The sequence below is a fragment of the Epinephelus lanceolatus genome, chromosome 18, assembly GCF_041903045.1.
Source record: "Epinephelus lanceolatus isolate andai-2023 chromosome 18, ASM4190304v1, whole genome shotgun sequence".
NCBI lineage: Eukaryota > Metazoa > Chordata > Actinopteri > Perciformes > Serranidae > Epinephelus > Epinephelus lanceolatus.
In genome coordinates, this window is record NC_135751.1 from 43,163,961 (window position 1) to 43,180,810 (window position 16,850).

The 16,850-nt window shown below is 47.2% G+C and overlaps 1 protein-coding gene across 1 annotated transcript; it reads left to right on the forward strand.

Annotated features, from left to right (window-relative positions):
- Positions 1-782: 782 nt before the first annotated feature.
- psmd3 (proteasome 26S subunit, non-ATPase 3) lies at positions 783-15,521 on the forward strand. The gene is made up of 12 exons (XM_033645875.2): positions 783-1,078; positions 3,753-3,943; positions 4,594-4,734; positions 5,721-5,857; positions 6,043-6,233; positions 6,675-6,778; positions 6,900-7,014; positions 7,530-7,649; positions 9,122-9,225; positions 9,379-9,534; positions 10,302-10,352; positions 15,243-15,521. The coding sequence occupies exons 1-12, from the start codon at positions 901-903 to the stop codon at positions 15,318-15,320; spliced, it is 1,566 nt and encodes a 521-aa protein (XP_033501766.1). The 5' UTR covers positions 783-900; the 3' UTR covers positions 15,321-15,521.
- The last annotated feature ends 1,329 nt before the right edge of the window (positions 15,522-16,850 follow it).

Below are 16,850 nucleotides of genomic sequence, written 5' to 3' on the forward strand. Positions count from 1 at the left end.
TTAATGAAAGTAATATTATAATTATAGTTCTGGCTACTGTGGTACAATATGTTGAAAGTATATATTAATATCTGATAGTATACATGTGTGACAATAATTGTCCTGCGGTAACATAAACACAAGGGTTTTGATCTGTAAGCCCCGCCCCCTCAGCCTGGATAAATAAAACACTCTCGTACTCGTACTTGTCATCCTCCGCTTAGCCCAGACAGTCCTCTCCCCAGCCACTTCCGTCAGCTCTTCCGAGGGAACCCCGAGGCGTTCCCAGGCCAGCCGGGTGATGTAGTCCCTCCAGCGTGTCCTGGGGCGGCCCCGAGCTCTCCTCCCGGTTGGACACACCCGAAACAACTCCCAAGGGAGGCGTCCGGGAGGCATCCTTACCAGATGCCCGAACCACCTAAACTGGCTCCTCTCGATGTGGAGGAGCAGCGGCTCTACTCCGAGTCCCTCCCGGATGTCTGAGCTCCTCACCCTATCCCTAAGGCTGAGCCCAGCCACCCTGCGGAGGAAACTCATTTCGGCCGCTTGTACTCGCGAAATAAAAAATAAAACTCATGCCTCCCCTTTCTCCCTCATAAATAACGAACAGTCCCTAATTTATTACAGAATCAAAACAAACTGTTTGTTTACCTCTTTATTTGTTTGTTTGTTTGTTTGTGTTTGTGAGTTTTTTCACAGCTTTAAAGAGTCCAACAGAAAACATGGGTTTGTTTCCAGGAGAGTCTGAATCGATCTGTCTGTGATCGATTATCAGCGTCTGCTCTGCTGTGATCATCTCATCCAGCCTGAGGTTTCCCATAATCCTTTGCGCTGTAGAATAGTTGCCAGTCATCGCCGTTAACTTCAGACTGAGCTCATTAACTACAGGTCGGTTAATTATTCCGTGTCTGTCCGCTCATCATGAAGGAGACAGCGGCCAAGCGGCGCGGGGACAAGGCAGGAGCTCGGGACCGGGACTCTAAAGCCGACAAGCCGAAGGAGCCGACGGGCCCCGAGCCGCAGGACGTGGAGATGCCGGAGGAGGAGGCGGCTAACGCGGCTAAACAGCCCAAAGAGCTGGACAGTGTCACTCTGGACGGTAAGACTCACTTCCATTGACGTTACTGCCGTTAAACCCACCGGCAGAGTCTGGTACCGGCTCAGGAGCTGGTCACTGTCCGGTCCGGTTCACCGGAGATGAGTCAGCGGCTGTTAGCATGTTAGCTAACATGCTAATGATGAAGCTAACTGTTGTTGTGACCGAGCACTCGGCAAAGAACTACAGATTAATACAGATGGTACAAGATAAACTTTATTAACACAGGTCAGAGACGATCATGAGAAACATCAGATGATCACTGTTTGTGTTTGTGACACATCAAATATGATGTTTACCTTTAAAACTGATCAGAGCCATCCTGTCAGATCAATACACTCAGATCATATAAAAGAAGAGCTCAGAGATATTCACTGATTTAAATATGATTAAATCTCAGTGGTGATCTCCTCATCTGCTCCTCTCCGATCTTCATCCTCTGTCCTCTCTCCTCCTGTCTTCTCTGTCCTCTCTCCTGTCTCCTCTGTCCCCTCTCCTCCTGTCTTCTCTGTCCTCTCTCCTGTCTCCTCTGTCCCCTCTCCTCCTGTCTCCTCTGTCCCCTCTCCTCCTGTCTCCTCTGTCCTCTCTCCTCCTGTCTTCTCTGTCCTCTCTCCTGTCTCCTCTGTCCCCTCTCCTCCTGTCTCCTCTGTCCCCTCTCCTCCTGTCTCCTCTGTCCTCTCTCCTCCTGTCTTCTCTGTCCTCTCTCCTGTCTCCTCTGTCCCCTCTCCTCCTGTCTCCTCTGTCCCCTCTCCTCCTGTCTTCTCTGTCCTCTCTCCTGTCTTCTCTGTCCCCTCTCCTCCTGTCTCCTGTGTCCTTTCTCCTCTGTCTCCTCTGTCCCCTCTCCTCCTGTCTTCTCTGTCCTCTCTCCTGTCTCCTCTGTCCTCTCTCCTGTCTCCTCTGTCCTCTCTCCTCCTGTCTTCTCTGTCCCCTCTCCTCCTGTCTTCTCTGTCCTCTCTCCTGTCTCCTCTGTCCCCTCTCCTCCTGTCTTCTCTGTCCTCTCTCCTGTCTCCTCTGTCCCCTCTCCTCCTGTCTCCTCTGTCCCCTCTCCTCCTGTCTTCTCTGTCCTCTCTCCTGTCTTCTCTGTCCCCTCTCCTCCTGTCTCCTGTGTCCTTTCTCCTCTGTCTCCTCTGTCCCCTCTCCTCCTGTCTTCTCTGTCCTCTCTCCTGTCTCCTCTGTCCTCTCTCCTCCTGTCTTCTCTGTCCTCTCTCCTCCTGTCTTCTCTGTCCTCTCTCCTGTCTCCTCTGTCCTCTCTCCTGTCTCCTGTGTCCCCTCTCTTCCTGTTTTCTCTGTCCTCTCTCCTGTCTCCTCTGTCCTCTCTCCTCCTGTGTCCTCTGTCCTCTCTCCTCTGTCTCCTCTGTCCCCTCTCCTCCGTCTCCTCTGTTCCCTCTCCTCCTGTCTCCTCTGTCCTCTCTCCTCCTGTCTCCTCTGTCCCCTCTTCTCCTGTCTCCTCTGTCCTCTTTCCTCCTGTCTCCTCTGTCCTCTCTCCTCTGTCTCCTCTGTCCTCTCTCCTCCTGTCTCCTCTGCCCCCTCTCCTCCTGTCTCCTGTGTCCTCTCTCCTCTGTCTCCTCTGTCCCCTCTCCTCCTGTCTTCTCTGTCCCCTCTCCTGTCTTCTCTGTCCTCTCTCCTGTCTCCTGTGTCCTCTCTCCTCCTGTCTTCTCTGTCCTCTCTCCTGTCTCCTCTGTCCTCTCTCCTCCTGTCTCCTCTGTCTTCTCTGTCCTCTCTCCTGTCTCCTCTGTCCTCTCTCCTCCTGTCTCCTGTGTCCTCTCTCCTCTGTCTCCTCTGTCCCCTCTCTTCCTGTCTTCTCTGTCTTCTCTGTCCTCTCTCCTGTCTCCTCTGTCCTCTCTCCTGTCTCCTCTGTCCTCTCTCCTCCTCTCTCCTCTGTCCTCTCTCCTCCTGTCTCCTCTGTCCCCTCTCCTCCTGTCTCCTCTGTCCTCTCTCCTCTCTCCTCTGTCTCCTCTGTCTCCTCTGTCCCCTCTCCTCCTGTCTCCTCTGTCCTCTCTCCTCCTGTCTCCTCTGTCCTCTCTTCTCCTGTCTCCTCTGTCCCCTCTTCTCCTGTCTCCTCTGTCCTCTTTCCTCCTGTCTCCTCTGTCCTCTCTCCTCCTGTCTCCTCTGTCCTCTCTCCTCTGTCTCCTCTGTCCCCTCTCCTCTTGTCTCCTCTGTCCTCTCTCCTCCTGTCTCCTCTGTCCTCTCTCCTCCTGTCTCCTCTGTCCTCTCTCCTCCTGTCTCCTCTGTCCTCTCTTCTCCTGTCTCCTCTGTCCTCTCTTCTCCTGTCTCCTCTGTCCTCTCTCCTCCTGTCTCCTCTGTCCCCTCTCCTCCTGTCTCCTCTGTCCTCTCTCCTCCTGTCTCCTCTGTCCTCTCTCCTCTGTCTCCTCTGTCCCCTCTCCTCCTGTCTCCTCTGTCCTCTCTCCTCCTGTCTCCTCTGTCCTCTCTCCTCTGTCTCCTCTGTCCTCTCTCCTCCTGTCTCCTCTGTCCCCCCTCCTCCTGTCTCCTCTGTCCTCTCTCCTCTGTCCCCTCTCCTCTTGTCTCCTCTGTCCTCTCTCCTCTGTCTCCTCTGTCCTCTCTCCTCCTGTCTCCTCTGTCCCCCCTCCTCCTGTCTCCTCTGTCCTCTCTCCTCTGTCCCCTCTCCTCTTGTCTCCTCCCTCCTGTCTCCTCCTGTCTCCTGTCTCCTCCTCCTCAGACATCAAGGAGCACGTGAAGCAGATAGAGAAGGCGGTGTCGGGGAAGGAGCCTCGCTTCGTACTGCGAGCTCTCAGAGCGTTACCGTCCACCAGCCGCCGTCTCAACACCAACGTGCTGCACAAAGCCATCTTTGGTTTCTTCACCAACAACACGTCCACCAGAGACTTCCTGCTGGGCTTCCTGGAGGAGGTGAGGAGGAGTCAAGGAGGAGTCACGTCCTGATCAGTCACTGACTTTATTATTGATGAACCTGTTGAGAGAATAATAAGCTGCAGTCAGAGTCTTAGCCTTGGACCAAGACGTTCATTGCATGAACGTCTTGAAAACGAACCCCGTTTTTCATTTGGGGGTTCCCGGTCTAGACCGATTCACATCTCCATAAACGTTCAAATCAAACATGTAATGTACTCACCTCATAGTCACAGATTTCACACTTACTACCAATGTGCAATACACTTCCCAACTGCTAAAGTGGCGCTGTGGCGCAGTAGAAAGCCGGTGCACTCATTCATTGCAGGACGAAGAAGGGGTGAAGAAAATTTCAAGACATCCCGAGATAAAATGCATGTTTATTGAACAATAACGGATATACAAACACACGGCAACCCCCGTACACCTTCTTAACATCTGTTTAACGTTTATGGAGATGTGAATCGGTCTAGACCGGGAACCCCCAAACGAAAAACGGGGTTTGTTTTAAAGACGTTCAAGCAATGAACGTCTTGGTCCAAGGCTATCAGAGTCTATGCAAAGAGATCAACACAGGACACATGAGGTCAGATGATCAGTATTGATACCTTCTGTCTGTCTGTCTGTCTGTCTGTCTGTCTCTCTCTCAGCCGATGGAGATGGCAGACGGAGACGTCCAGTTTCGACCAAGGACCGGTAAATCTGCGTCAGCTCCTCTGCTGCCGGAGGTGGAGGCTTACCTGCAGCTGCTGCTGGTGGTTCACCTGACCAACAACAAGAGATACACAGAGGTCTGTCTGCCTGTCTGCCTGCCTGCCTGCCTGCCTGCCTGTCTGTCTGGTTTTTATTTATTCACTGTTGGTCTGAAGACGTTCAGTGAAAGTGTCCCTCAGGGGCTCCTGTAGGTGATCCCTGACTGATTGTGTTTGAGAACATACATTCTCGGAACCCATCAGCTGTATTCGGCGTCTGACTTCCGGCAGACGGTGATACAGCCTCTGGGGGCAGACCCCTGATTTTTTGGCGTTCCGGTTTGATTTGGGCGGAGGAGGCGAATTTCCATTTCCGACTTCCGTTTATATATAAGTAAATATGCTGAACCATTGCGATGGATTCAGAGTTTGCAGTGACGCCAATTATGTTCCGCCTCGTTAGTTCACCGCATGGACCGTTTAACCTGGCAACGACTGCAGCCGGCTCAAATGTGATTGGTCAATATCACGCGGACTACAAACAGCCTACAACCCGACACCAGGGCTCTTCCGCTCTTCTTCCGGAGGCAAGATCTCCGGGGTTTGCCTACAGACTCTACATTCACTGAATGTAGAGAACATGAAACAGAGACTGTTTGTGTTGAGTTCACATTAATTGATAACTTTCATAATTTAAAGTGACTGGACTGAGCTGACGTTGATGCACAAAGTTTATGTTTTTAACACTTACATGTATGTACTTCTTTTCATTATTTAAATGTAAAGCGTCTTTGAGAGCTGTAAAAGCTCTATATAAATAAAATGTACTATTATTATTATTATTATTATTATTATTTAACATATTTCTATACAAACTGTTTTTGAACATGTGAGAACGTCTCAGTGTCGTCTGAACTCAGGCGGCAACACAAGAGTTACATCAGGAAGTATCTGATCGGTCAGCACCAAACAGGACGCAGGATCAACACTCAGCCTGCAGGTCCATCTGTGTATTCTCCATGAGGAGGAGGAGGATGATGAAGGTGATGATGATGATGATGATGATGACCTGTTGTGTGTTTCAGGCTCAGAAAGTGTCAGACGACCTGCTGCAGAAGATCGGCTCTAAGAACCGCAGAGCTCTGGATCTGGTCGCCGCCAAGTGTTATTATTACCACGCCAGAGTGTACGAGTTCCTCAACCAGTTTGACTCCATGCGCAGGTACACACACACACACTCACACACACAGAGGTTAACTCCAGGTGTTAATGGGGCCAAAATAATTACAGTTAATAAAAATATTTTAAAGGTACAGTCTTAGTTTTTCTTCCTGTTTCTGTCATCAGTGTGAACGTTTCTTTCTTCTTCTTCTCATGTCAACACTGTCACTGTGTTTAACCCTTCAGTTTCCTCCACACGCGTCTGCGTACGGCGACTCTGCGTCATGACGCTGACGGTCAGGCCGTCCTCCTAAACCTGCTGCTGAGGAACTACCTGCACTTCAACCTGTACGACCAGGCCGAGAAGCTGGTGTCCAAATCTGTGTTCCCTGAACTCGCCAACAACAACGAGTGGGCCCGCTACCTGTACTACACAGGTGAGATTCATACCTGTACCACACAGGTGAGATTCGTACCTGTACCACACAGGTGAGATTCGTACCTGTACTACACAGGTGAGATTCGTACCTGTACTACACAGGTGAGATTCGTACCTGTACCACACAGGTGAGATTCGTACCTGTACTACACAGGTGAGATTCGTACCTGTACCACACAGGTGAGATTCGTACCTGTACCACACAGGTGAGATTCGTACCTATACCACACAGGTGAGATTCGTACCTATACCACACAGGTGAGATTCGTACCTGTACCACACAGGTATCACCTCTTCTACCACAACTTGTGTGCCTGTTAACTTCATTAGTGTTTTGTTTGTGTTTATTGTTGAGAGTTCCTGTGTGTTTACCTGTGTGTGTGTGTGTGTGTGTGTGTGTGTGTGTGTGTTCACCTGTGTGTCACGTGACCTCCTGCAGGTCGTATTAAGGCAATCCAGTTGGAGTACTCTGAGGCTCGCAGGACTCTGACCAACGCTCTGAGGAAAGCTCCTCAACACACTGCTGTGGGCTTCAAACAGACGGTCAGTTACACACTGATACACACACTGACACACACTCCTTGACAGACTGACGGACTCATCATCATCATCATCATCGTTACACTCTGGTTTGATAATAACAGACATATTGATCTGTGATCAGGTTCACAAGCTGCTGATCGTGGTGGAGCTGTTGTTGGGAGAGATTCCTGACAGACTTCAGTTCAGACAGCCGTCACTCAAGAGGTCACTGATGCCCTACTTCCTGTTGACCCAGGGTCGGTATTTACACACCAGAAAACACCAACACAGTACAGTCATCTCCATCAATCAATCAATTAATCAATCAATGATTGATTGATTTAATCTGATTAAACCATTAGATTTTAAGTGTTTGGTTTAATAATATATTTAGTTTAATTAATGATATTTTATACGTCAGGTCACAAAACGTGCAGTACACGTGACTGTAAAACAAATGTTTGTTTAACAAGAAATAAAAACCCACAGACGTGTCAAAATTATGATCCAATCACACGTCAGATCACAATGACATCATGAGGGTCTGTCCTCCTAAAAGGGGGTGTGGCCTTGACCATTTGCAGACTGCCTGTATGTGCTGGACTAGTGTTTTTATTTTTAATTTTATAGTTTTTATGCTTATAAGATTTAAAAAACATATATAAATTCTAAGATTTATAAACAGGTTTTTACTGTTGTGGTGGACGTATGATCACGTGTCCTCTGTGTGTGTGTGTGTGTGTGTGTGTGTGTGTGTGTCCTGTGTATCCAGCGGTGAGAACAGGTAACCTGGCAAAGTTCAACCAGGTGTTGGAGCAGTTTGGGGAGAAATTTCAGACTGATGGGACGTACACGCTCATCATCCGCCTGAGACACAACGTCATCAAGACTGGTGAGCCAATCACAGGACACGTCACCTGTCAGGGTTGTTCCTGCACAGAGAGTAAAGGCCCTGACACACCAAGTCGGGCCGTCGGTGAGCGTCTGTCGCCCTAGTTATTGCGGTGTGTCCGGCACCGTTGGCACTTCGGCAGTGGCGGCGGAGCTTGTCGGTGAGAGAGATCACTCTGATTGGCTGTTCAGGTTTTATTTCCTCGCCCCTGTAGCGAGTGAATCTGCCTGTAGTGAAACCTGAATAACAAACCGGAGCTAGCTGGGAGCGGCTAGCGGAGCGTTAGCCGCAGCATGACCAGAGGGAAGCACAGCCAGTTAGCCTCTGCTAGTCTCTGAGCTAGCCCCGGCTCTCCGTTTGGATCCAACCGGAGCACCGAGCCCTGGTTTGTTATTCAGGTTAAAGTGGGAAGAAGCAGCGGGTTTATCGGGCAGCTGAGTGAAGTGGAGCCTGAGGAGGAAACACCGGGACCGTCTGGATGTAATAGTCCGTGGAGGTGCTGCGGTGCTCGGCTGCACAGATAGGAAACCCCTCAGCTGACAGGATGTACCACTCTCTCACTCCGCTCTCTCTCACGCAGGCGCAGAACGTACGTGCTACTTGGCCGTCGGATGTAGTCCGTGTAGTGTGTTCAAATGCAACTGACACAGGGCGACGTGAGGCGACGTAGACGACGCAACAGTTGGCTTTCGTCACCGCTAGTTCTTTGATGTCGGTTTGGTGTGGTCTCGACAAAACTCTGATGGGTGTCATAATGACAGTCATAGATTTATAGTTAAACAGTTTTACTTGGTAGATTTCTGTTTCTATATTTGTAACTGCAGTTTGGGCATTTTACCAACATGATGGCGCTGTTGTTATCAGCACAGTGCACCGAGAAAGACGCAGACAAATTTGCCACAGAGGAAGAAAAGAGCCGCCTGTCAGCGGCCAATGTTTCACATCACGGTCACCATAATAAAACTCCTCTCCCAGCCGTTCAATGATAGTTTCATATTGCCAGTTGTAGTTGATAAATCCAGCTGCACCAGTAGATTCATATGTGGTTTGTGAACGTTGCTCCAGAGTGTGCGTGACTGCCGTCATGTCCTGACACCACCTACAGTCGCGACATGCACGGACATAAAGCGTGTCTTTTAATCAACTTTTGCCCCCTTTATCAAACGCAAACATTCAAACAGATTCTGTAAAACTTTATATTAGTTAATTACAACACACGAGAACGTGACTGCAACATGTGGACTACTGATGAAGGCAAATAATTAAAATCAGAAAGTAAAATAATGAAATGATCTATAAAAGGACAGGCTGTCTTGTTAAAGTGTGTGAGAGGGTTACTTACAAATTATTTCTTAGATTCTTTTTAAATGCTTCAGAAACATTTGTGTAAATATTATTTAGCCATCAGAATAAAACAGTTTGACACGATGTTCATGTACGATGTGTGTGTGTGTGTGTGTGTGTGTGTTCAGGTGTGCGTATGATCAGCCTGTCATACTCTCGTATCTCTCTGGCCGACATCGCTCAGAAGCTGCAGCTCGACAGTCCAGAGGACGCAGAGTTCATCGTCGCCAAGGTAACCAGGAAACACCTCAACTCAAATCATCATCATCATCATCATACAGAGATCTGAAGCAGTCTCTCAGACTGAACTGTGTTCCCTGGTGTGTGTGTGTGTGTGCGCGTGTGCGTGTGTGTGTGTGTGTGTGTGTGTGTGTGTGTCCTTCAGGCGATCCGTGACGGAGTGATCGAGGCGAGCATTAACCACGAGAAAGGCTTCGTCCAATCAAAAGAGACCATGGACATCTACGGGACCAGAGAGCCTCAGCTGGCTTTTCACCAGAGAATCTCCTTCTGCCTGGACATCCACAACATGTCTGTCAAGGTGAGACACACACCTCTGCGGCTCACCTGGCCACCTTCCAGGACCTTTTATCATCTGCCAGGACCTGTTGCATCCCACATCAACACAACAGCGAGCTAGAGAGCTAGCATGCATGACCAGTGTGTCACAGTGTGAAAGATGGACCGTGGGAAACGGCCAAAAGTGTGGCTTCACTTTGTAAAAGAGAAAGACGACAGGCACGGTGCATGCTGGACGTTGATCAGCTGTGAGTCAGGCTGCACCTCAAATCTGATGAAACAGTTAAGGCAGCACGGCAGCGTTGTGAACAAGCATCTCTGAGCACGAGTGCGTCGGCTTCAGCCAGCATCTGCAGTAGTGTCAGTGATGGCGAGCTGCGACACGCTGTTCACTTTGGCATTGAAGGGAAAGTCTGAGCCACTGAGTTTCATCCTGTAATGTCACCTGTCCACCACAAGGTGTCACTGCTGCTGCTCCAGTGTCACATAAAGCACTGCGTGTCTGTCCTTTCAAAGTAAAGTCACACATGGTCCAGTCATATAGGTTTGGATTTATTCTGACAAGGAGCAGCTCCTCATACAGTTAAGCGACCAATGAAGCGACCAATGAAATCTTGCTGATTAATGACCTTTCTGGTCATCAGTTTGATATTCCACGTTATTATTTTGATTAAAAAAGTGTCTCATTATAATCCCCAACAGGATCTTTATTAGTCCTCTCACAGTTAGAGATGAGCCTCCACGGTGTAGCTGCTGACAATAACTGTCTGTGTGTGTGTCGTCCTACAGGCCATGAGGTTTCCTCCTAAAGCTTACAACAAAGACCTGGAGTCAGCAGAGGTAACACACACACACACACACACACACACACACAAGCTCTCTCTACATGTGAAGCTTCATCACAGATTTAACATGTTATCAGTTCAGATGATTTAATGGGCGTCATGTTCAGAGGACAGACTGATGACACCAGATCACAGGCTGGATGAATTAACAGACATGACATCACCCATCAGTTTGTGGTCTCACACTCTGAACACTACACCGTTGACCATCTTTGTTTTTTGAAGCCAGTTTTTGGAGGAGATGGCGGACCTATGCAGGACACACATTGCTCCACCTCCATCCTGATTGACAGGTCGCCACACATAGCAGCTCTCTGAAGTAATTTTTTTTATTGCCCGTGCTCCCTCTCTAAAGTCAATCAATCAATCAATCAATCAATCAATTTTATTTATAAAGCCCAATATCACAAATCACAATTTGCCTCACAGGGCTTTACAGCATACGACATCCCTCTGTCCTTAAGACCCTCACAGCGGATAAGGAAAAACTCCCCAGAAAAAAACCCCTGAGGATTTTGTTTTCAATGTAGACATGTACATGCACAACTGGCTATAGTTAGCTTAACAACTGGCTATAGTTAGCTTAACAACTGGCCAGAGTTAGCTGAACAACTGGCCATAGTTGTTCAGCTAACAGGTGACAATGAGGCCAGTGTGCCAGTCAGAGAGAGAACCATGGAGCAAAAGGTTAGAGTTAGATGGCCTAGGGCAAATGACAGTAAAGAATGGGAGATAGTTAATAGAGATTTGTCAGTAATCTTACGCAGGCTTAGAGGAAATGCAACAGAAAGGTTAGAAAAGATGGGAGATATAATTTATTCGTATGGTGTAGAGAGGTTTGGGGTGCATGAGAGAAAGAGGAGTGAGAAGGTACAGTCAGGTAAGTCTAGGCGGCAAAGAGAAATAGAGAAGTTAGTCAAGGAAAGGAGACAGTTAAGAAAGCAGTGGAAAAAGGCTACAGAAGAAGAAAGGGAGGGAATTAATGTGTTGCAAGAGGAGTTGAGAAGCAGGCTAGCAGTTCTTAGAAGGGCAGAGTATCTCAGAAAAAAGAGGAGGAAGAAGGAACATGTAAGGACAGGTTTTTTCAGGGACCCTTTTAAGTTTGTTAAAGGATTGTTCAGCCAGGAAAAGGGAGGGCAGCTTAAAGCAGAAAGGGTAGAGGTTGAAGAATATTTGAGAAATACATATTCAGATTTGGAGAAGAATAGGATAGTAGGTTTCCCACCTGATATCCCTCCATTAGGGGGGACAGAGCATGAGATGGATGTCAGACCACCTAGGTGGAAGGAAGTTCAGGAGGTGGTCAGACGTGCAAAGGCTTCTTCGGCCCCAGGGCCTAATGGAGTCCCCTACCGGGTTTATAAAAGTGCGCCTGATACCCTTAAATTTTTATGGAAACAGCTAAGAATAGTTTGGGAGAAGCAAATTATACCAAGAGCATGGCGTAGGGCAGGGGGTGTCCTCATTCCTAAGGAGAAGGAGTCTGTGGACCTTAGCCAGTTCCGGATGATTTCTCTCTTGAATGTGGAGGGGAAGATTTTCTTTAGTGTAGTAGCGCAGAGATTAGCTAGCTACTTAGAAAGGAATAGCTTTATAGATACCATGGTGCAGAAGGCAGGAATACCAGGTTTTTCAGGGTGTTTAGAGCATACTAGCATGATCTGGCACCAGATTCAGGCAGCGAAGATTAAGAAAAGGGACCTGCATGTAGTATTTTTAGATCTTGCAAATGCGTTTGGTTCAGTACCGCATAGCCTCATTTGGAGTGCGTTTGACTACTTCAGAGTGCCACAGGTAGTTGTTAACTTAGTGAAAGCATATTTTCAGGATATTAGGTTGTGTCTAAGTACGGCAGGTTTCACAACAGGTTGGCAGAGGCTAGAAATAGGCATCATGGCAGGGTGTACAATTTCTCCATTAGCATTTACTATGGCAATGGAAGTAATCATCAGGGCTTCTAAGTGGGTGGTAGGTGGAGAGAGACGGCAGAATGGGTTGCATCTTCCACCAGTTAGGGCTTACATGGATGACATGACACTGGTGACCACAACAATGCCATGTACAAAGAGGCTACTAGAGAAGGTAAATAAGAACCTCAAGTGGGCCAGCATGAAGATCAAGCCTAGTAAATCTAGAAGCATTTCGATACGTAGAGGGAAGTTAAGTGATAGGAAGTTTGTCATAGATGATGAGGAAATCCCAACAATTAGGGAAAAATCAGTAAAGAGCTTAGGTAGGTGGTACAATGTAGAGTTGAATGATAAGGAACAGGTGGTGAAATTTAGGAAAGATGTGGCAGAAGGATTGGATAGAATAGATAAATCAGAACTTCCAGGAAAGTTGAAGTTGTGGTGTTCGCAGTTTGGGCTATATCCTAGGTTAATGTGGCCATTGTCAATTTATGAAATTCCAATATCCGTAGTGGAGAGAATTGAAAGGTCGGTTAGCTCCTACATTAGGAAGTGGTTGGGCGCTCCTAGGTGCCTAAGTAGTGTTGCATTGTATGGAAAAGGGATACTTCAGCTGCCAGTATCTAGTTTAACAGAGGAATTTAAATGTACCAAGGTCAGGACAGAGCTGTTGTTATCTGGGAGTAAGGACGTGGTAGTTAGGAGTGTGGTTCCAAATCCAACCAAGGGGAGGAAGTGGAACCCAAGATCGGCAGTTCAGGAGGCAGAGGCAGCTCTTAGGCATGCAGAGATTGTAGGTAATGTTCAGTTTGGCCGGGGAGGCCTGGGGCTTGGCTCAGGTAAACCGTGATGGAATACAGCAGGCCTCAAAGATAAAAGAAAGCTGGTTGTAGAACAGATACGCAGACAGGAGGAGATAGTAAGGGGTGCAAAGGTAGTGGCCCAGGCTAAACAGGGACAGTGGTTGAATTGGGAAAGTGTAGAGAAGAGGAAGCTCAGTTGGAGGGACCTGTGGAGTATGGAGGAGAATCGTATTAGATTCCTGGTAGGGGCTACATACGATGTGTTACCAACCCCCCAGAACCTAAAACTGTGGGTAAATGAGGACCCATCATGCCCATTGTGTTCACATACCGCAACCTTAAAGCAAATTTTGTCAGGCTGTAAAGTTAGCTTGTCACAAGGCCGATATACATGGCGACATAATCAGGTGTTGAAATGTTTAGCTGCAGGCATCGAAGGGAAACGAAGACAGGTGAATTCAGAAGGTGTTAAGGATAGGGGCTTATTAATTCAGTTTGTCCGTGAGGGAGAGAAACGCAGACGAGATAAGTTAGTAAGGAGGCAAGGGTGTGGCCGCCTAGAAGGTGCTTGTGATTGGGAAATGCAAGTAGATTTAGGGGGAAAGCTTGTTGTTCCCCAGGAAATAGTTTGTACCAGGCAGAGGCCTGACTTAGTGTTGTGGTCAGTGAGTCAACGGATAGTTTATTTCATTGAGCTGACAGTTCCTTGGGAAGACTCAGTGGAAGAAGCCTATGAAAGAAAAAAGCTTAGATATGCAGACTTAGGAGCAGAAGCTGAGCAGCGAGGATGGAAGACTAGGATTTGTCCAGTGGAAGTGGGGTGTAGGGGATTCATAGCAAGATCAATTGTCTCACTCCTGGGGGAACTCGGAGTGCGGGGACAGAATTTGAGGAAGACAGTGAGGGAAATGTCAGATGAAGCAATTAAATGTAGCCAGTTTATCTATAAGAGAAGAAGTAATGTCAGTTGGGGGGCAGCAGGGGGAACTACTAAGCAGGGCACATAACTCCTTGAGATCAGGTGGAGAGATCCACTTCCTCTCAGGAGGAAATCCAGGAAGAGGAAGGTTATTTAAGTGTGGGAGTGGCCTATTGGAATCCATTTTGTTTGAGACCATGCTGCAAGGTGAGTGTGTTTGCTGATCCTGTGAGTTTATTTATCTCCTTTAACTTTAGCTTATATTGTAGTTATGCTATGTAGCGTGTGAAATAGAGTATGGTGAATGTGCTAGGAAAGGTAGTATCAGCACTGTCTCTACCTGGAGCTCGCATGTATGGAGCCTGGGTTTGCTGAAGGTGGCAGTGCTGTTTGGGCTGAGAAAGCCATGTGTAAGTAAGGTAAAGGAGGTTGTTGGGTTGGTGTGGGGAGCAGTGAGACCTGGCATTAGGGGAGTGTCTCTGGGACGCCAGAGATCACTGTCTAGCCTCCTGGAGGTGTCGTGGGACCAACTAGATGAAACACTGGTGAAAGGAGGTTCCCACCCGATGACCCCAAAGACATGTTAGTTATCACTGCTCACTGGTCTGTATAGTTAAGCCTTGCCATATTAGCTTATCATAGGGCTTAGGTTTTTCACTGAGTGTTGATCTTTTCTTTAGAGCACAAGTTTCTTGTGTTTTATTTGAATAGCTGAACAACTGGCCATAGTTAGCTTAACAACTGCCTATAGTTGTTAGTTGTCCGACGAACATGGATACAGCAGGTGCGCACCAACACCAGAGCGACACTGTTGTGATGCACACGTGTTCCTGAGTGCCTTTTTTTTTAGGATGTGACAGCTGTGCCCTGAGATAAGAAAAGTTCATTATGACCACATGTCATGTGACGAGGACCAACCAGTCACAGCCGACAGATATCTTTCCTTCTTCAGTAAATATCAGTGTGTGATAAATATGGAGGAGAAGTTGATCATGTTAGTGCAGAGCTTTCAGAGCGTCACAGACGCAACCTGCCACCGCGCTCTTCAAAGCTGGAACAGAGAAGGCACACTCGGAGCCGACCTTGTGTCCTCAGGCTTCACTTCTCAGAGCGAGAGGCTTCGTCAGCTTCTCCACAGTCTGTAGATCAGAGACATGACGCTGCAGGTTAGAAAACTCAACACTTAAACATGTGATATTATAAATTATAACTTTGTTTTTCTGTGCCTGTTTCTGTGTGCGTGGTGCGTTCAGGAGCGTCGGGAGCGAGAGCAGCAGGACCTGGAGTTTGCCAAAGAAATGGCTGAAGACGATGACGACAGCTTCCCGTGATCCCCTCTGCTGACTTCCTGTGCAGACAGGAAGTACTTCTGTGTGTGCGTGCGTGTGTCTGCACGCTGATGTTGGTAGATCAATTATTACCCACAATCCCCCTCTGCTCTTCTCTCCTCCTCTTCTTCCTCTGTGGTGTAACCTCTGATCTGTTTGTTGTTTCTGTCACTGATAAATAAAAACACTCTGGGTTTGTTTACACACGTGTGTTTCTGTGGGGTTCTTTACTTATTTCGTTAACAAAGGTTTGTTCTGTGTTACCATGGCAACAGTGTGTCAGTACACCAATGGTAAATGTAGTCAGCTGAAGCAGTGAATTCCTCAGTCTGTACCTACTGACGAGAAGCTCAGTTTCTGAGTCTTCAGTCTTATGCAGCCTCATTTCAGTGCGTACATGTACCAGGATGCAATGCACCGGAGCTCCTGATGCTCACCCCACAAATACTCCCCACACCTGCCAAGCACAGTTAGCTCAGCAACTAGCCCCAGTTAGCTTTACAACTGGCTATAGTTAGCTTTACAACTAGCCATAGCAAAGAGCATGGATACCAAGAGGCAAAGCTCAATAGAATTTCCTACCGCCGCCATTTTGGACTGTCAGCAGACCCGCTTGCATACAAAAACACACAGACAAACTGAAGTATATCGCTATTATGCTTACAATGCTACTCACCTCGTGATAGCTTGGTCACAGCTGCTTTTTCACGTTTTTGTAAAGCAAAATATAGACTTTAAAAAAAAAAACAAAACGAAGAAAAACGGCCGAGATGGCATCTCTACATATTACATCCACTTATGAGAAGATTAACTTAATTACTCCTTCAAAATCACCCCATAAGCCAATCTACCAAAAACTATATATATATATATATATATATATTTTAACTAGAAACACATTAATGGCGACGTCACATAGTCAGGAATAAAGATTTATTTACAGTTTGTACAGTAAGGGTATGTATATATATATATGTATGTATATATATATGTATGTATGTATATGTGTGTGTGTGTGTGTGTGTATATACAGTACAGGCCAAAAGTTTGGACACACCTTCTCATTCAATGCGTTTTCTTTATTTTCATGACTATTTACATTGTAGATTCTCACTGAAGGCATCAAAACTATGAATGAACACATGTGGAGTTATGTACTTAACAAAAAAAGGTGAAATAACTGAAAACATGTTTTATATTCTAGTTTCTTCAAAATAGCCACCCTTTGCTCTGATTACTGCTTTGCACACTCTTGGCATTCTCTCCATGAGCTTCAAGAGGTAGTCACCTGAAATGGTTTCCACTTCACAGGTGTGCCTTATCAGGGTTAATTAGTGGAATTTCTTGCTTTATCAATGGGGTTGGGACCATCAGTTGTGTTGTGCAGAAGTCAGGTTAATACACAGCCGACAGCCCTATTGGACAACTGTTAAAATTCATATTATGGCAAGAACCAATCAGCTAACTAAAGAAAAACCAGTGGCCATCATTACTTTAAGAAATGAAGGTCAGTCAGTCCGGAAAATTGCAAAA

Coding starts and splice junctions, on each gene's coding strand:
- psmd3 (XM_033645875.2), top strand. CDS start 901: ATGAAGGAGACAGCGGCCAAGCGGCGCGGGGACAAGGCAGGAGCTCGG. Junction 6,234..6,674: donor CCGCTACCTGTACTACACAG/GTGAGATTCATA, acceptor GACCTCCTGCAG/GTCGTATTAAGGCAATCCAG. Junction 6,779..6,899: donor CTGTGGGCTTCAAACAGACG/GTCAGTTACACA, acceptor ATCTGTGATCAG/GTTCACAAGCTGCTGATCGT.